The sequence below is a fragment of the Bombina bombina genome, chromosome 1, assembly GCF_027579735.1.
Source record: "Bombina bombina isolate aBomBom1 chromosome 1, aBomBom1.pri, whole genome shotgun sequence".
Classification (NCBI taxonomy): domain Eukaryota; kingdom Metazoa; phylum Chordata; class Amphibia; order Anura; family Bombinatoridae; genus Bombina; species Bombina bombina.
In genome coordinates, this window is record NC_069499.1 from 1,387,756,206 (window position 1) to 1,387,777,487 (window position 21,282).

Consider the following 21,282-nt stretch of genomic DNA (forward strand, 5'->3'; position numbering starts at 1 on the left):
ACAGGGTTCGCTAGTCACGGCTTAATCATGTGTGAAAGGCGCATTGGTGATTACACAGCCAGAAAGTGAATAGTAAGAACAAAACACTCAGGAACTTACAGAAATTAGAAGAGGAACAGGAAATGACTCCATTTGTGAGAAAGCAGTTTCATACTAAAGATACGGAAATTCCATCCTAGCCACAATATAATAATAGTCATTTCAGATTAAAAGCACCATATGAGGATCCTAATAACAGTCACAAGTATAGACATATACATGTAAAATGATAGTTCATTGTCTGGTCTAAAGTCAGTCAGAAGCCTTGTAGAAGGAATTTTCAGTGGATCTCCGTTTAACTCTCCTGAGCACAGCACTTTCCCATTCCAATCCATAAGGGTTTCATACACAAAACAATCATATGGAATATCAGGTGAAGTTTGGCTTAGAGAGGCATGGAAGTCAAAAGTGTGCAATTAGAAAAAAGAATTACCTTTCCCTTATATCTTAGGCTCAAGAACATGCATGCGTTTAAGTTCGACAGTACATGTATAATGTTGCTTGCTACAAAAAAGTGCTGAAAACACGTGAACACTCCTTAGCCTACCTCAGTATGTTATCATGGAAAGCAGCAACATTTCAGCAAAGGATAAATTTGATTCATAAAAGTTTAATTCCGTCTTTCATGCCCCTTAAATTTACTTAGCTATTCCTACCTATCTGAATACCCACAAAATCCATAAATAAACCTGCTCAAGTTCATGTACAATATAACAGAAGCAGTGGTGAAAGCGAGGGTAAAACATAACTAATTAATCCACTATTGAAGATGACAGATTAAATGGATATAAAAGTGAAAAAATAAAATTCTCTAATATGCTAGAGCATTTTATTATTGCACAAATGTCTGCATTTAACTATGTGCTTAACCTCTACAAAGTCAGCTTCAGAGCAGCAATGTATTATAGGCTATCTGAAGACATCTGATGAGCCAATGACAAGAAAAAAAATGTGTAGCCACCAATCACCATCCAGCGCCCAGTAATGCACTGCTGCTGCTTAGGATATGTACATATTCATTTCAACAAAGGATAACAAGAGAACAAAATAAATGTGATAGTAAAATTGGTGTGTTTTGCAAGTTTAATTTTGACTTTCCTATCCCTTTAAATGTATGGCTACAGTTTTGTAACATAGCAAACAATACCATTTAATGTGCAATTAAAACTTTCATATAATTTAGATTAATCTTATAATTAACACTTTTAAAATGTGCAAACACTATATTGCATTCATAAAGGATCATTCTAATGACCACATTTTTAAATTATTTCTCTAAAATGCTTTTTAACACATGAACTAAAGATGTGCTAAAAACTTTAACACCAAAAAATAATATGTGCAAACATCAAAAGAATTCCACTGAATCAGGTCAAAATGCCTTTTTCCCCAAGTGTTGAATTTCACAATCATGTCAAAATGTATATGACTCTGCACGTCTTTTCTAATGGATTGGAATAAACTTAATTGAAATACAAAGCTCACTAAGATTTTACTTAAAATCAGGTCCTTTTGACAGCAATGTCCTCAGTCAAAATGATTCAACATAGGTCAGCAAAGAAAACGATTATATAATTATGTCCAACAAAACTTACCTTCAGGAGCTAACTTTTGCTGGTATTCAGAATTGTACGCTGTGTTTGTCTGACATTATATTAGAATACTAATACAATGTCTCTCATTCCACTAGTTTTGTAACTCCATGGGGAATATTTCCTATAATTTCCTACAATACATATGGCCTTGTGCTGATCTTGGTGCATATCCACCATTCAAGGCTCCAAGGCTGGCACCAGAAGTGAGCAGGAGGTGCCAGCTTGTGAGTTAAAAAAGTCTAATTAGCCTTTATGAAGCACAACATATACTGCAAAGTTGCTTTCAATAGTATATGGGAAACATGTATACAAAGCTTAGGAGCCAGGCAGGATATTGAGAACAGTCCCACACTTTATAGCTTCAGAAGGAATATATGTTGCATAAATTCAAACAGCAGTAAGAAGTACAATTTTAAAGCGCCATGGCGCCAACAATTTGTCAAAGTTTGTACCAAAATATCCCTTAAAGTGTACGTTTTAAAGGACATTCTGGAACAGAGCTTGACAAATTCTTGGAGCCATGATTCACAAAAGTGGTAACATTTCCTATTTAAACATTTTAACCTGTTAGTAAAGTCTGCCATTCTATAATTAGTTTTTTGGAGCAGGTACCACCGGGCTGTAAGCCACCTGGGCAGTATTTCCTGGTAGGTTATGACCTTCTTGGGGCAGAGGCCATATTATCCTGCTAAATTATAAGAGTCTTGTAGCAGGGCACCTGTTAACCTATTATAATGTAAGCAATTTGGGGTACTTAATCATCTTGCTATTTCGTAAGCATCTTGGGAATGAAACTCTTATTACCCACAGCATTGTCAAGTTTCATTCTGCCATGCTGTAAGCATCTAGGGGCAGCATTCGATGTTCTGCTAAAAGACAACAGCAACTCTATTAACTTACATTCTAATCTAAAAACTAATCTGGTCCATGATATGTTGTTGAATATTTTGCCATGTTTGCAATAAGACAACCTTCTAATACAGTAAGTTTTCATTTACGTACCAGAGCTCTCACAATACATATTCCTAACTCCATACCTTGGACTTGCCCCCAGCCATTTTCTTGATGAAGCTTAGAGTCCGGCCTAAAGGTGTCTCTTCTCTGTCTCTGTTCTCCTTCTCATCCGTCTCCAGAGCATCAATCTCTCCACAGCTTATAGCGCTCAGTCTACAAAAAACATCAGCAAAATGATGGTGATGCTGAGCAAGAGGAAGGATTTAGGGGGAGGACAGACACGCCAACAAAGAGTTCTCTATCTTTCTCTCACAACTAGAGATACTGTCAGCCCCAGCATCCAACAGCCAAACTATTCATTCAGACCAGGATTGGTTATGACAGCATGGAACGGATGAGCTTTTTAATCTTGGCTTGCAGACAAAATCACTCCTTTTTCAATCCTAAATGATCAGTTGCAATGGGGGAGGAGTGAGTTAGTGGCTTAGTCTTAGCAGTGGGGAAAACCCAATTGAAGTGTCACGTTGATCAAGCAGAGTTCAATCTAAAGCATAACTCTAAGATTGTCATTCTATGTGACACAGCACTGTGTGGGCCGAAAATTGGTCCAGTCACCCCTGGTGTGACAGCTTATTATGACATTAGTGTGTCTTATTCCCTGAAGGGAGTGAACCCAGGTGTTTACAAATCAACACTTCAGATTTTGCACTTACCCATTCGGCAGGTGTCTTGCGTGTGAGTACAGGGCCACATCTGCAAAGAGAGGGGAAAGTTGATTTTAAACAATTAGCAAACACCTGAAAGCTGCACTTAAGGGACCAGGCTAAAAAATATACCAGTGTGACAGGTGTTAAACAGAATTCAATGTTTTGAGTGCTTTAATAAATAACTTAGGCAAACAGTATTTACAACACATTAAACTACTGTAATTGAAAAACATTTTCATGGTATATAAGCCTGCATTACCCTTAATTAGGGATTTTTTTTTTTTTTTTTACATTTTATTAATTTTCGTTGGACAATCAGAGTAACCCAAAAAAAAGTTTACAGATCTATTACCAAAAAGCTTGTTTTCACATTACAGGATTTGTGCATCTTAATGAAGATGAGGTCTGTACCAGCTTCTAAGCAGATCTAGGCAGTCACATAATAGGTTTTGCTTCTGCTTTAACAGCGTGTAATGATTGCTGGTAAATCATTTATTTTTAGTATGACATAAGATTAAGCCATTTTACTAAAGCCTGGAGATGGGGCAGAATTTGGAATTGAAGTGGGCAGTATGGATGAACTCCCTAATGCAGTATTTATATATAATAATATTATATTAAGGTGAGAGGGTGGAACAGCATCATTAAACAACTTAATAAAATAAGTCACAAGTGAATTTAATTACACAAACTACACATAGTGAGTAACCATCAGATCCTAGGAAGTACAAACATAAGTTTTCACTATGTATATTGTTCCAATAGCTTTCTCAAGTTTTCAGTTAAAAAATTAACTCTTTTCCCTTTTATGTGACAGATGTATGATATAAACTTACGTAAAAAACTATTCTTTCTCTGCCATCCTGCAGTTGAATTTCATGTTACATCAATATCACAATTGTTTCTGTTATGCAATATCCTAGTAAAATTTCCTGTGTGAAATTAACTTTTTTAAACGTGACTAAATAAGATGGAGAGGGGACAGTTTTATTGCAGAAAATCTTTTTATTTTACATACCCTAGAGCTTTAAACTCATAGTTTTGCACCTTTAAAAGTGCTGTGGACTATTGTTTCTCAACCACGTTCCTCAAGTATCCTCAACAGGTCAGGTTTTCATTATAGCTGAACCAGTGCACAGGTGAAATAATCAGCTGATGGGTAAGAGCAGGTTAGTAACCATGGTGTTACTGATCAGCTGATTACTTCACCTGTGCACTGGTTTAGCTATAATGAAAACCTGGCCTGCTGAGGGTACTTGAGGACCGCGGTTGAGAAACACTGCTGTAGACAACCAAAAGTTATTCATTTTGAGTAACAGGCTTGATCCAATTGTACAATCTGGGCAAGGTTATAAACAAGCAAATAATTTCTCATTAGGCAATTTAGGTAGCTCCCTGAAGATCACAGGAAGGTCCTGTTGCTGGCCAAGTAATATTTCACAATACACTTTGTAATCTATTCTGTGTTGTGTGCTTTTGGCTGCCGAGTAGAGCGAATAAAAGAGGAATTATAGGAAGAAATATTACAATTTTATTATACTTTATAGAATGCCAATATATTCTGCATGATAAGGGGTTGAGGGAGTGGAGATGAAGATATACAATAGTAAAAGGTATTTAACAGTATGATATTATAATACAAAGGGCTAGATTACAAGTGGTACGGTATATTGCATTTTCATGATTACGAAAACACAGCTAGTATTTAGTTTTTTAGCGCTAATTGGGTTGCGCTCGTATTACAAGTAAAAAAAAACCCACGTATTTTGCACAAGCACTAACCTGACTAGCACAAAAATCGGAACTTACAATATCGTGTATTCCCCCATAGAAGTCATTTAAACAAAAAAAAAAAGGGGAAAAAACTCCCACTCTCTCACGCTAACACTATAGCATTTTCGCAATATAATTAATTGCATTAACCCGACATGAAAATATGAATATTTCATATTACAATGTTCTTAACATAAGGGAATATGTTATTTTTATTCATAATTAAATATTTCTACATATATCTGATGTTTTTTTAAACATATATATATTTATACCTTATAAGCCCTTATTAACTTTGTTGTGCAATATTTCTATTAATTTTTTTTTTTAGATAATGTTATTATGAGTGTAAGTGTACTTTGTAATGTATTTTTAATGTGTTTAGTACAACTTTTTAGTTTCAGAAAACAGTTAACCAGAGCTCTGAGATCGCAATATGGACTGTAGCGTAAATCGCTCAATTTGTAATATCAGCACAATTAAAAAGGCTCACAAAAACATATCGCTTGTGCAAACAGGATTGCGCCACACTTGTAATCTAACCCAAAATGTTTAATTACATGGAGTTAAAAAAAAACTTTGCAATAAAATATTTTGTCCCCTTTTCCTTTAATTTAACTCTTTACATTTTCTAAATTCCACTGAGTTTCTATAAAGTAATGGGTGCTGCCATATCTTAACTTAAGTTTCCCCTTATCTACTGTTCCTGCTGAGGACAATTAGGGACAGATATAAAACAGGGAATTAAAGAAACTGTACAAACAAGGCTGCTTGGATAATAAGATCATAAAAAAAAGTTTTCCACACAGATAAATTGAAAACTAGTTCAAACGTGGCGGTGTCCATTACTTTATAAAAACGTAATCTTTACACTTACATTTTCAATATTTAAACAATAATATAATTGTAAAAACAAAATTTATGCTTACCTGATAAATTTCTTTCTTTCTTGACACGGTGAGTCGACGGATCATCTAATTACTATTGGGAATATCACTCCTGCCCAGCAGGAGGCGGCAAAGAGCACCACAGCAAAGCTGTTAAATATCACCTCCCTTCCCTCCAACGCCAGTCATTCGACCGAAGCAAAGGAGAGAAAGGAAGCAACAAGGTGCAGAGGTGTCTGAAGTTTATAACATACCCACAAAATCTGTCTTAAGCAAACAGGGCGGGCCGTGGACTCACCGTGTCAAGAAATAAATAAATTTATCAGGTAAGCATAAATTTTGTTTTCTTTCTAATGACACGGTGAGTCCACGGATCATCTAATTACTATTGGAAATCAATACTCAAGCTAGAGTACACAGATGATAAGTGAGGGACAAGACAGGGAACCTAAACGGAAGGCACCACTGCTTGAAAACCTTTCTCCCAAAAGAGGTCTCAGCCGAGGCAAAAAGTGTCAAATTTATAGAATTTTGAAAAAGTGTGAAGAGAGGACCAAGTTGCAGCCTTGCAAATCTGTTCCATAGAAGCTTCATTTTTGAATGCCCAGGAAGAGGAAACAGCCCTCGTAGAATGAGCCGTAACTCTCTCAGGAGGCTGCTGTCCAGCAGTTTCATAGGCAAAGCGAATGATACTCTTCAGCCACAAAGAAAAAGAAGTAGCCATAGCTTTCTGCCCCTTACTTTACCCCAAGAAAAGCACAAAGAGAGCAGAAGAATGACATCTAGATTGTATAGCAGACGTTCTTTCGGAGAAGAAGGTTTAGGACACAGGGAAGGAACAACAATCTCCTGATTAATGTTCCGATCTGAAACCACTTTAGGGAGAAACCCTAACTTAGTACGCAAAACTACCTTATCCGCATGAAAAATAAGGTAAGGAGACTCATACTGTAATGCCGAGAGCTCTGAAACTCTTCGAACAGATGAAAAAGCAACAAGAAACAAAACTTTCCAAGATAACAACTTAATATCTAAGGAATGCATCGGCTCAAACGGAGCCTGTTGAAGAACTTTAAGAACTAGGTTAAGATTCCAGGGAGGAGTAACCGGCTTAAACACAGGCCTGATCCTGACCAAGGCCTGGAAAAACGATTGCACGTCTGGGACATCCGCCAGATGCTTATGTAACAAAACAGACAAGGCAGATATTTGACCCTTTAGGGAGCTTGTCGATAAACCTTTCTCCAGACCCTCTTGGAGAAAAGACAAAATTCTAGGAATCCGAACTCTACTCCAAGAGTAGCCTTTGGATTCACACCAATACAGGTATTTACGCCATATCTTATGGTAAATTCTTCTAGTCACCGGCTTAGGAGCCTGAATCATGGTCTCAATGACCGATTCTGAAAATCCACGATTAGATAAAATTAAGCGTTCAATTTCCAATCAGTCAGCTTCAGAGAAACTAGATTTGGATGAAGGAAAGGCCCTTGAAGTAGAAGGTTCTTTCTCAACGGAAGTCTCCAAGGTGGAAGAGATGACATCTCCACCAGGTCTGCATACCAAATCCTGCGGGGCCACGCCGGTGCAATGAGGATCACCGACGCCCTCTCCTGCTTGATTCGAGCAATGACCCGAGGAAGAAGAGCGAAGGAAATAGGTATGCTAGACTGAAATTCCAGGGAACCGCCAGAGTGTCTATCAGTACAGCCCGAGGGTCCCTTGACCTTGACCCGTACCTCGGGAGCTTGGCATTCTGCCGCAATGCCATGAGGTCCAGTTCCGGCTGTCCCCATTTTAGAATCAGGCTGGAAAACACTTCCGGATGGAGTTTCCACTCCCCCAGGTGAAAAGTCTGTCTGCTCAGAAAATCCGCCTCCCAGTTGTCTACTCCTGGGATGTGGATCGCTGACAGACAACAGTTGTGGGTCTCCGCCCACTGAATAATCTTGGCTACCTCTGACATGGCCAAGGAACTCCGAGTTCCCCCCTGATGGTTGATGTAAGCCACTGAAGTTATGTTGTCTGACTGAAACCTGATAAACTGAGCCGAGGCTAACTGAGGCCAGGTTAGAAGAGCATTAAATATAGCTCTCAGTTCCAGAATGTTTATGGGTAGAACAGACTCCGACCGAGTCCATGTTCCCTGAGCCTTTAGAGAGCCCCAGACTGCTCCCCATCCCAGAAGGCTGGCGTCTGTTGTCACAATCACCCAAGAGGGTCTGCGAAAGCAGGTTCCCTGGGAGAGATGATCCTGAGACAACCACTAAAGAAGAGAATCCCTTGTCTCCTGCTCCAGTTGTAATCGCGGAGACAGATCCGCATAATCTCTGTTCCACTGTCTGAGCATGCTTAACTCCAGAGGTCTGAGGTGGAAACGGGCGAATGGGATGATGCCCATTGCCGCTACCATCAGACCGATTACCTCCATGCACTGAGCGCAGAGGAGAGGACTGAAGCGCTAGGCAAGAATCGAAAATCTTTGATTTCCTGACTTCTGTCAGAAAAAATATTTTCATTGATAAGGAATCTATTATGGCTCCCAAGAAAATTACACTTGTAGTTGGAACTAAGGAACGCTTTTCCAAATTCACCTTCCACCCGTGAGATCGCAGGAAAGATAACAACATTTCCATGTGAGATCTTGCTTGTTGAAAGGATGGTGCCTGAACCAGAATGTCATCCAGATAAGGCGCCACTGCAATGCCCCACAATCGGAGCACCGCCAACAGGGATCCCAGAACCTTTGAGAAAATTCTGGGAGCTGTGGCAAGGACGAATGGAAGAGCCACAAACTGGAATTGCTTGTCTAGAAATGCAAACCTCAGAAACTTGTGATGGTCCCTGTGGATGGGAACATGCAGGTACGCGTCCTTTAAATCTACTGTTGTCATAAATTGACCCTCTTGAACCAAAGGAAGAATGGAACAAATAGTTTCCATCTTGAAGGACAGCACTCTGAAGAATTTTTTTAGACTCTTGAGATCTAAAATTGCTCTGAAGGTTCCCTCTCTCCACGAACAGATTGGAGTAGAAACCCAGACCCCGTTTCTGCATTGTGACAGGAACTATCAATCCCAGGTTGGAGAGGTCCCGAACACAGTGTAAGAACGCCTCTCTTTTTGTCTGGTCTACAGATAATCTTGAAAGCAGAAACCTGCCCCATAGGAGGAAAGGTCTTGAACTCTAGTTTGTATCCCTGGGACACGATGTCCACCGCCCAGGGATTATGAACATCTCGAACCCAAGCCTGAGCGAAGAAGGAAAGCCTGCCCCCACAAGATCTGGTCCCTGATCGGGGGCAGGCCCTTCAAGCTGTTTTTTATTCAATAGCAGGCTTTTTTGATTGTTTTCCCTTGTTCCAAGACTGGTTGGGCCTCCAGGAAGGCTTGGACTGTTCCTTCTTGGAAGAGGGAGAGGAAGGCTTTCCCTTGAAATTTTGAAAGGAACGAAAATTACTCTGACGTCCCTTCTGCTTATTTCTCTTATCCTGAGGGAGGAAATGGCCCTTTCCTCCCGTAATGTCAGAAATTATTTCCATCAAACCTGGCCCAAACAAGGTCTTTCCCTTGTAAGGAATCGCCAAAAGTTTAGATTTAGATGACAGATCCGCAGACCAAGATTTTAGCCATAAAGCTCTGCGGGCCAGAACGGCAAAACCAGAAATCTTAGCTCCCAGCTTAATAACCTGTAGGGAAGCATCTGTGATAAAGGAGTTGGCCAACTTAAGGGCCTTTATCCTATCCTGGATTTCTTCGAGGGGAGTGTCTGTCCGAATAGAATCAGACAACGCATCAAACCAGTATGCTGCCGCACTAGTGACAGTAGCAATACAAACCACAGGTTGCCATTGTAAACCCTGGTGTACATACATTTTCTTGAGTAACCCCTCTAACTTCTTAACCATAGGATCCTTAAAGGAACAACTATCCTCTATGGGAATAGTTTTTCTTTTGGCTAGCATGGAAATTGCCCCTTCCACCTTGGGTACCGTCTGCCAAGACTCCTTGATAGAGTCTGCTATAGGAAACAGGGGATGGAGAAAAAGGGATACCCGGTCTCTCCCATTCCTTAGCAATAATCTCTGTAGCCCTATCTGGTACAGGAAATACCTCCACCATGGAAGGCACGTCAAAATACTTGTTTAGTTTATTAGACTTCTTAGGATTGACTATGACGGTAGTGTCAGAGTCGTCCATGGCAGCTAAAACCTCCAACAAACGGAGGTGTTCTAGCTTAAACCTGAAAGAAACAACTTCAGTATCAGCTAAAGGTATTACACTGTCTGAGTCTGAGATCTCACCCTCAGATGCTACCGAAGCATCTTCCTCTTCAGGTTTCTGGGAAGGAACATTCAGAATAGCCACTACTGTGTCAGCAACTTTATTCACTGATTGATTACATTTCCTCTTGCGCTTTCCCTGCAGCATGGGAAAAGCAGACAACGTATCAGATACCGCTGATGACATTAGGGAAGCGTTGTATTGCAAGGTAACTCCAGGTGGAGTAATAGAGGAAGCGCAGGGCACTGGCTGTATGGACGCTAAATTTTGGGACGCTTGAGGAGAAAGCTGCGGCATATCTTGAACATTGTCAGAAGACTCCTGAACAGTATCCGCCTTAGACAATGTTGGCTCAGGAAAAACAGAATTTATGTTTACCTGATAAATTACTTTCTCCAACGGTGTGTCCGGTCCACGGCGTCATCCTTACTTGTGGGATATTCTCTTCCCCAACAGGAAATGGCAAAGAGCCCAGCAAAGCTGGTCACATGATCCCTCCTAGGCTCCGCCTACCCCAGTCATTCGACCGACGTTAAGGAGGAATATTTGCATAGGAGAAACCATATGGTACCGTGGTGACTGTAGTTAAAGAAAATAAATTATCAGACCTGATTAAAAAAACCAGGGCGGGCCGTGGACCCGACACACCGTTGGAGAAAGTAATTTATCAGGTAAACATAAATTCTGTTTTCTCCAACATAGGTGTGTCCGGTCCACGGCGTCATCCTTACTTGTGGGAACCAATACCAAAGCTTTAGGACACGGATGAAGGGAGGGAGCAAATCAGGTCACCTAAATGGAAGGCACCACGGCTTGCAAAACCTTTCTCCCAAAAATAGCCTCAGAAGAAGCAAAAGTATCAAACTTGTAAAATTTGGTAAAAGTGTGCAGTGAAGACCAAGTCGCTGCCCTACATATCTGATCAACAGAAGCCTCGTTCTTGAAGGCCCATGTGGAAGCCACAGCCCTAGTGGAATGAGCTGTGATTCTTTCGGGAGGCTGCCGTCCGGCAGTCTCGTAAGCCAATCTGATGATGCTTTTAATCCAAAAAGAGAGAGAGGTAGAAGTTGCTTTTTGACCTCTCCTTTTACCGGAATAAACAACAAACAAGGAAGATGTTTGTCTAAAATCCTTTGTAGCATCTAAATAGAATTTTAGAGCGCGAACAACATCCAAATTGTGCAACAAACGTTCCTTCTTTGAAACTGGTTTCGGACACAGAGAAGGTACGATAATCTCCTGGTTAATGTTTTTGTTAGAAACAACTTTTGGAAGAAAACCAGGTTTAGTACGTAAAACCACCTTATCTGCATGGAACACCAGATAAGGAGGAGAACACTGCAGAGCAGATAATTCTGAAACTCTTCTAGCAGAAGAAATTGCAACTAAAAACAAAACTTTCCAAGATAATAACTTAATATCAACGGAATGCAAGGGTTCAAACGGAACCCCCTGAAGAACTGAAAGAACTAAATTGAGACTCCAAGGAGGAGTCAAAGGTTTGTAAACAGGCTTAATTCTAACCAGAGCCTGAACAAAGGCTTGAACATCTGGCACAGCGGCCAGCTTTTTGTGAAGTAACACAGACAAGGCAGAAATCTGTCCCTTCAGGGAACTTGCAGATAATCCTTTTTCCAATCCTTCTTGAAGGAAGGATAGAATCCTAGGAATCTTAACCTTGTCCCAAGGGAATCCTTTAGATTCACACCAACAGATATATTTTTTCCAAATTTTGTGGTAAATCTTTCTAGTTACAGGCTTTCTGGCCTGAACAAGAGTATCGATAACAGAATCTGAGAACCCTCGCTTCGATAAGATCAAGCGTTCAATCTCCAAGCAGTCAGCTGGAGTGAAACCAGATTCGGATGTTCGAACGGACCCTGAACAAGAAGGTCTCGTCTCAAAGGTAGCTTCCAAGGTGGAGCCGATGACATATTCACCAGATCTGCATACCAAGTCCTGCGTGGCCACGCAGGAGCTATCAAGATCACCGACGCCCTCTCCTGATTGATCCTGGCTACCAGCCTGGGGATGAGAGGAAACGGCGGGAACACATAAGCTAGTTTGAAGGTCCAAGGTGCTACTAGTGCATCCACTAGAGCCGCCTTGGGATCCCTGGATCTGGACCCGTAGCAAGGAACTTTGAAGTTCTGACGAGAGGCCATCAGATCCATGTCTGGAATGCCCCACAGCTGAGTGACTTGGGCAAAGATTTCCGGATGGAGTTCCCACTCCCCCGGATGCAATGTCTGACGACTCAGAAAATCCGCTTCCCAATTTTCCACTCCTGGGATGTGGATAGCAGACAGGTGGCAGGAGTGAGACTCCGCCCATAGAATGATTTTGGTCACTTCTTCCATCGCCAGGGAACTCCTTGTTCCCCCCCTGATGGTTGATGTACGCAACAGTTGTCATGTTGTCTGATTGAAACCGTATGAACTTGGCCCTCGCTAGCTGAGGCCAAGCCTTGAGAGCATTGAATATCGCTCTCAGTTCCAGAATATTTATCGGTAGAAGAGATTCTTCCCGAGACCAAAGACCCTGAGCTTTCAGGGATCCCCAGACCGCGCCCCAGCCCATCAGACTGGCGTCGGTCGTGACAATGACCCACTCTGGTCTGCGGAATGTCATCCCTCGTGACAGGTTGTCCAGGGACAGCCACCAACGGAGTGAGTCTCTGGTCCTCTGATTTACTTGTATCTTCGGAGACAAGTCTGTATAGTCCCCATTCCACTGACTGAGCATGCACAGTTGTAATGGTCTTAGATGAATGCGTGCAAAAGGAACTATATCCATTGCCGCTACCATCAACCCGATCACTTCCATGCACTGAGCTATGGAAGGAAGAGGAACGGAATGAAGTATCCGACAAGAGTCTAGAAGTTTCGTTTTTCTGGCCTCTGTCAGAAAAATCCTCATTTCTAAGGAGTCTATTATTGTTCCCAAGAAGGGAACCCTTGTTGACGGAGATAGAGAACTCTTTTCCACGTTCGCTTTCCATCCGTGAGATCTGAGAAAGGCCAGGACAATGTCCGTGTGAGCCTTTGCTTGAGGAAGGGACGACGCTTGAATCAGAATGTCGTCCAAGTAAGGTACTACAGCAATGCCCCTTGGTCTTAGCACAGCTAGAAGGGACCCTAGTACCTTTGTGAAAATCCTTGGAGCAGTGGCTAATCCGAAAGGAAGCGCCACGAACTGGTAATGTTTGTCCAGGAATGCGAACCTCAGGAACCGATGATGTTCCTTGTGGATAGGAATATGTAGATACGCATCCTTTAAATCCACCGTGGTCATGAATTGACCTTCCTGGATGGAAGGAAGAATAGTTCGAATGGTTTCCATCTTGAACGATGGAACCTTGAGAAACTTGTTTAAGATCTTGAGATCTAAGATTGGTCTGAACGTTCCCTCTTTTTTGGGAACTATAAACAGATTGGAGTAGAACCCCATCCCTTGTTCTCTTAATGGAACAGGATGAATCACTCCCATTTTTAACAGGTCTTCTACACAATGTAAGAATGCCTGTCTTTTTATGTGGTCTGAAGACAACTGAGACCTGTGGAACCTCCCCCTTGGGGGAAGTCCCTTGAATTCCAGAAGATAACCTTGGGAGACTATTTCTAGCGCCCAAGGATCCAGAACATCTCTTGCCCAAGCCTGAGCGAAGAGAGAGAGTCTGCCCCCCACCAGATCCGGTCCCGGATCGGGGGCCAACATTTCATGCTGTCTTGGTAGCAGTGGCAGGTTTCTTGGCCTGCTTTCCCTTGTGCCAGCCTTGCATTGGTCTCCAAGCTGGCTTGGCTTGAGAAGTATTACCCTCTTGCTTAGAGGACGTAGCACTTTGGGCTGGTCCGTTTCTACGAAAGGGACGAAAATTAGGTTTATTTTTTGCCTTGAAAGGCCGATCCTGAGGAAGGGCGTGGCCCTTACCCCCAGTGATATCAGAGATAATCTCTTTCAAGTCAGGGCCAAACAGCGTTTTCCCCTTGAAAGGAATGTTAAGTAGCTTGTTCTTGGAAGACGCATCAGCCGACCAAGATTTCAACCAAAGCGCTCTGCGCGCCACAATAGCAAACCCAGAATTCTTAGCCGCTAACCTAGCCAATTGCAAAGTGGCGTCTAGGGTGAAAGAATTAGCCAATTTGAGAGCATTGATTCTGTCCATAATCTCCTCATAAGGAGGAGAATCACTATCGACCGCCTTTATCAGCTCATCGAACCAGAAACATGCGGCTGTAGCGACAGGGACAATGCATGAAATTGGTTGTAGAAGGTAACCCTGCTGAACAAACATCTTTTAAAGCAAACCTTCTAATTTTTTATCCATAGGATCTTTGAAAGCACAACTATCCTCTATGGGTATAGTGGTGCGTTTGTTTAAAGTGGAAACCGCTCCCTCGAACTTGGGGACTGTCTGCCATAAGTCCTTTCTGGGGTCGACCATAGGAAACAATTTTTTAAATATGGGGGGAGGGACGAAAGGAATACCGGGCCTTTCCCATTCTTTATTAACAATGTCCGCCACCCGCTTGGGTATAGGAAAAGCTTCTGGGAGCCCCGGCACCTCTAGGAACTTGTCCATTTTACATAGTTTCTCTGGGATGACCAACTTGTCACAATCATCCAGAGTGGATAATACCTCCTTAAGCAGAATGCGGAGATGTTCCAACTTAAATTTAAATGCAATCACATCAGGTTCAGCTAGTTGAGAAATGTTCCCTGAATCAGTAATTTCTCCCTCAGACAAAACCTCCCTGGCCCCATCAGACTGGGTTAGGGGCCCTTCAGAAATATTATTATCAGCGTCGTCATGCTCTTCAGTATCTAAAACAGAGCAGTCGCGCTTACGCTGATAAGTGTTCATTTTGGCTAAAATGTTTTTGACAGAATTATCCATTACAGCCGTTAATTGTTGCATAGTAAGGAGTATTGGCGCGCTAGATGTACTAGGGGCCTCCTGAGTGGGCAAGACTCGTGTAGACGAAGGAGGGAATGATGCAGTACCATGCTTACTCCCCTCACTTGAGGAATCATCTTGGGCATCATTGTCATTGTCACATAAATCACATTTATTTAAATGAATAGGAATTCTGGCTTCCCCACATTCAGAACACAGTCTATCTGGTAGTTCAGACATGTTAAACAGGCATAAACTTGATAACAAAGTACAAAAAACGTTTTAAAATAAAACCGTTACTGTCACTTTAAATTTTAAACTGAACACACTTTATTACTGCAAATGCGAAAAAACATGAAGGAATTGTTCAAAATTCACCAAATTTTCACCACAGTGTCTTAAAGCCTTAAAAGTATTGCACACCAAATTTTGAAGCTTTAACCCTTAAAATAACGGAACCGGAGCCGTTTTGAACTTTAACCCCTTTACAGTCCCTGGTATCTGCTTTGCTGAGACCCAACCAAGCTCCAAGGGGAATACGATACCAAATGACGCCTTCAGAAAGTCTTTTCTAAGTATCAGAGCTCCTCTCACATGCGACTGCATGCCATGCCTCTCAAAAACAAGTGCGCAACACCGGCGCGAAAATGAGGCTCTGCCTATGCTTTGGGAAAGCCCCTAAAGAATAAGGTGTCTAAAACAGTGCCTGCCGATATTATTATATCAAAATACCCAGATAAAATGATTCCTCAAGGCTAAATATGTGTTAATAATCAATCGATTTAGCCCAGAAAAAGTCTACAGTCTTAATAAGCCCTTTTTGAAGCCCTTATTTACGATCGTAATAAACATGGCTTACCGGATCCCATAGGGAAAATGACAGCTTCCAGCATTACATCGTCTTGTTAGAATGTGTCATACCTCAAGCAGCAAGAGACTGCTCACTGTTCCCCCAACTGAAGTTAATTGCTCTCAACAGTCCTGTGTGGAACAGCCATGGATTTTAGTGACGGTTGCTAAAATCATTTTCCTCATACAAACAGAAATCTTCATCTCTTTTCTGTTTCTGAGTAAATAGTACATACCAGCACTATTTCAAAATAACAAACTCTTGATTGAATAATAAAAACTACAGTTAAACACTAAAAAACTCTAAGCCATCTCCGTGGAGATGTTGCCTGTACAACGGCAAAGAGAATGACTGGGGTAGGCGGAGCCTAGGAGGGATCATGTGACCAGCTTTGCTGGGCTCTTTGCCATTTCCTGTTGGGGAAGAGAATATCCCACAAGTAAGGATGACGCCGTGGACCGGACACACCTATGTTGGAGAAAAGTCTATCCCTGTAATGTAAAGTTCTCTCAATACATGAGGAACAGAAAGGGATTGGTGGTTCTACATTAGCATCAAAACATAAAGAACATGTAACATCTTGCAGGGTATCTTGGTCCATCTTTATTCACCAATAAACAGACAAACTGATATTTTTATTTAGTTCTTTAAATATTAAACCAAAAAAACCAACTGCTTTAATTTTTCTGTTATTTAAAATACACAATGGCCCCCAAAATAACACTCCAGACAACTCTACACCTCAGCTTAGCCTTGCTGAGGTGCTTACCTGCCTGCCTACTAATGAAGTATATTACTTTGTAGTTGATCCAGACTCAAATCTTTAACAATTACGGTCCGTAACCGTAACGTTGCTGATCTGTGACGCAGCTGATTTCCTATCCGGAACACAGGAAGCGAGACAGGGCCAGAAAAAAAAGGCACCCAATAGTAACTGCCGCCGTATCTAACTCCGCCCATCGTGGGAGTTAGAAAACTCCCGATCGGCTAAATGTATTATCACAGTTGTCGGAAGTAAAGTAAAAAAAACACCACCATGACTGAGCCTTAGATTCTCCACGTCCCCAGTGCCTGCTCTGCTGCCCTTAAGAAACATTCCCTTATCATAGGTGAATGTGACTTGTCCCCGATGTATGTAAAAGTGCTATCTTTTTCTCTGTATGCGTGTCCCAGAAAAAGTTTAAGTTAGCACTTACCTTAAAGGGACACTGAACCCAATTTTTTTTTTTTTTTTTTTGTGATTCAGATAGAGCATGCAATTTTAAGCAACTTTATAATTTACTCCTATTATACATTTTTCTTTGTTAACTTGCTATCTTTATTTGAAAAAGAAGGCATCTAAGCTTCTTTTTAGGTTCAGTACTGTGGACAGCACTTTTTTATTGGTAGATGAATTTATCCAACAATCAGCAAGAATAACCCAGGTTATTCACCAAAAATGGGCCGGCATCTAAACTTACATTTTTGCATTTCAAATAAAGATACTAAGAGAATGAAGAAAATTTGGTAATAGGAGTAAATTAGAAAGTTGCTTAAAATTGCATGCTCTGTCTGAATCACAAAAGAAAAAATTTGGGTTTAGTGTCCCTTTAAGACTTCTGCCAGGCAGCACGGCAGCTCACTAGGTTTGAGAGGCCAGTTCCCTCACATGGACCTGTGGAAAGAAACAAAGACTGAGTAATCTTACTCAGGCTTGCACGGTTAGGGCAGCATAAATATATGGGAGGCACAGTGAGGATTGTACCCCACAAGTTCCTATTGCTTGAAAACCACCACTGCTCTAGTGATGAGACTGATATGGACTACGGCTACACCCTAGAGCAAAGCAGAACAATCTTGCACAGCTGAAAAATAATAAAATCTTGCTTGAAGAATCTTTTCTTAACACCTAACTTTACCACTTCCTTGCTCTAACGTAGGCAAAGAGAATGACTGGGGTTGGAGGGAAGGAAGGTGATATTTAACAGCTTTGCAGTGGTGCTCTTTGCCGCCTCCTGCTGGGCAGGAGTGATATTCCCAATAGTAATTAGATGATCTGTGGACTCACCGTGTCATTAGAAAGAAAAAAATGCATCTACATATTATTCTAAGGATAATCTTTGCTTTAAATACATCATTATGTCTAGCATGTATTTACTAACATCCCTTAAAGCTGTATATAATGAGAGCAGTGGAGGTGCTAGAACTTAATTATTTTGGGGGGCTAACAAAGGTGGTAAAAAAAGTTTACTCACATAATATATGGAGCCCTTTGTAGCACACCCATAGAACTGCCACTGAATGAGAGAGTAAGCTAGCGTCTCGGTGGTCTGATTATAAAAAGGGATGGATTTTGGCAATATTGGATATGGGATGAAAGAACAAGTATGACTCTCAAATAGCAGACTAGAGGGATTAAGCAATAAACCGTAAGGAAGATTTTAGAGAAAGAGGAAAGGGGGTGGAACCAGAGAAGAACCTGTCCTTCCAACAATGGCCATCCAGGAAAAGATGGTGGACAGGCATTTGGTGACATGAGAGAGAAGAGAAGGTGCGAGATACAGGCTTGAAAGATACATTTATCTGTCACCTGTGTGAGAGCAGCTGATAGACGATAAATAACGAGAAATGGTCACTGGCTTTGACCATCAGTGACCATGGTGAGGGCTGTTTCAGTGGTATGTTGCTGTGAAAGGCAGAAAATGGCTTAGGCGGATGTATAGAATATATAGAAGTGTTTCCACTGAAGACAGATGAGAGATGGGGGCTGCAGTTAAAGGGAGAATTTGAGTCAACTCAGGGTTTCTACAGAATGGAAATAATAATGATGATAAAACATTGATTGTGCATGTTAGTAGGGGACATCTCCAAGCACAAGTGGGTTGAAAAACATAATTAACCATTTTCTAGAGAGAAAGAAGTATAATTCTACTCCTGCTAATCATGACATATGTCTACAACTATGTATTTTACTTGTTTAGATTCTTAGCTTGACACTCCCCCTAGTGGTGAAGACCATGAAGCACTGAAGTGTTTTTCACAGTATTTACAGTGCAGTATTCCTCAGCAATTGGTAAAGCTTATAGGATAAATATACTATAACTACACAGATATACGTTATAATCAGTTTTTCAGCAGTCACTTTATTATGCTGTGTAGTTTGGACACAGTAAAGTCCATAGGTAAAAAAAGAAAAACATAAGAGACTTTAGTTAAAACTGAAATAATAAAAAAACTTTCATACTTATCCAAAGGAAATAACAGGACCACTATCTTACACTGTAAATACTAAAAGTCAAGCACTAATGCACTATAGGTGTAATCAAAGCACAGCACTAATAGATACTACAGAAGCAAATATTCCTGCGATATAAAGCACTATGCTAGAGCAGCAGCTCCCAACCCCCTTTTACTTTAAATGAAGGAAAAGTTTATCATATTATTATTATTATAATTTATTTGTAGAGCACCTACAGATTCCGCAGCAATGTAAACATAGGCGATATACAAGGTAACATTTATAGGGATAAGATGGGCCCTGCTGAGAGTTGCACTGTTGAAGTCACCTCTTATGAAGGTGACCTGCAAACAGTAGGGCTCTTAGGCTTACATGCTAAGGGGTTCAAAGGGATAGCAAAGGAGGAGAGGAACTTGTATAGGAAAGGTTAGTGTAGGTTGTATGCATCCCTGAACTGTAGAGTCTTTAGGGAGCACTTTCAAAACTAGAAGAGAGTCTTGTGGAGCGAGTCAGAGAGTCCCACAAGATGTGAGCCAATCTGGAGAAGGTTGACAAGAGATTAGGAGAGTAGGAGGTCATGAGCAGAGTGAAGGGGATGGGAGGGAGAGTATCTGGAGACAAGGTCTGAGATGTAGGGAGGAGCAGTGCAGTTGAGGGCTTTGTATGTCAGAGTAAGAATTTTCTATTTTATTCTGGAGGCAAGAGGAAGCCAGTGAATGGATTGGCAGAGAGGTGCAGCAGATGAAGAGTGATGAGTAAGGAAGATGAGCCTGGCAGAGGCATTCACTTTGGATTGTAAAGGAGTTAGGTGACAGCTAGGGAGACCAGAGAGGACGGAGTTGCAGTAGTTGAGGCGAGAAAGGATGAGAGAGTGGATTAAAATCTTAGTTGTGTCTTGTGTAAGGAAATGTCTAATTTTAGAGATGTTTTTAAGGTGGAAGCAGCAGGATATAGCTAAGGACTGAATGTGAGGAGTGAAAGAAAGATCTGAGTCAAATGTGACCCCAAGACATCGGGCATGCGGGGTAGGGGTAATGATGGATAGATGCAGTGTGGAGAATTTTGGAAGAAGGGGGGAAAATAAGGAGCTCAGTTTTGGAGAGATTTAGCTTAAGGTAGTGAGAGGACATCCAGGATAAGATGTGAGAAAGACAGTTAGTGAAAAGGGTTAGCAAGGAAGGAGATAGGTCTGGTGCAGAAAGGTAGATTTGGGTTTCATCGGCATACAAATGATATTGAAATCCGTGGGACTTTATTAAGGAACCTAATGATGACGTGTAGATTGAGAAGAGAAGGGGACCAAGGACAGAGCCTTGCAGTACCCCAACAGCAAGTGTTAACAAGGCAGAGGAAGCTACACTAAAGGTACGGTTAGGCAGGTAGGAAGAGAACCACGACAGGGCTGTGTCACAAATGCCGAAGGATTGGAGGGTTTGGAGCAAAAGAGGGTGGTCAACAGTATCAAAGGTTGCAGACAGATCAAGGAGGATAAGCAGAGAGAAGTGGAATTTGGATATTGCTGTAAGTAGGTCATTGGTAACCTTAACAATGGCTGTCTCTGTGGAGTGATGGGGGCGAAATCCAGATTGCAGTGGGTCAAGGAGGGAGTTTTATGTAAGGAAATGGGATAGGCGTGCATACTAGCTTTTCAAGAAGCTTTGAGGCAAGAGGGAGTAGGGAAATAGAGCGGAAGTTGGATGGGGAGATTGGAAAGAGAGAAGGGTTTTTGAGGATAGGTGTGACCAGTGCATGTTTTAGAAATGAGGGAAATATACCTGTGCTGAGGAAGAGGTTGAAAATGTGTGTGAGTATAGGGGTAAGGGTAGAAGAGAGGGAGGGGAGTAGATGTGAGGGTATGGGGTCGAGGGGACAGGTAGTGAGGTGAGAGCACATTATAAGTGCAGAAACTTCTTCCTCAGTAACAGGGGCGTAAGAGCTAAATTTATGGCTATGTGGGTTTTGGATGATTGCAAGCTTTTGAGGGCGTGGGAGACTGGTAGTATGTTGAGAGCTGATTTAATTTCTGATGGAGTCGATTTTGTTATTGAAGTGGCTGGCAAAATCTTAAAATGACAGAGAA

General features: G+C 41.5%; 1 protein-coding gene across 3 annotated transcripts in view; it reads right to left on the reverse strand.

The window, feature by feature from the left end:
* Positions 1-21,282, reverse strand: part of ARHGEF2 (Rho/Rac guanine nucleotide exchange factor 2) — a 918,648-nt gene that overhangs the window by 292,160 nt on the left and 605,206 nt on the right. For all 3 annotated transcript variants that reach the window (XM_053704543.1, XM_053704550.1, XM_053704538.1), the window contains exons 6-7: positions 3,302-3,341; positions 2,672-2,801 (exon numbers count right to left, since the gene is read on the reverse strand). In XM_053704543.1, coding sequence (XP_053560518.1) covers positions 2,672-2,801; positions 3,302-3,341 — 170 coding nt within the window. The remainder of the gene's footprint in view (positions 1-2,671; positions 2,802-3,301; positions 3,342-21,282) is intronic.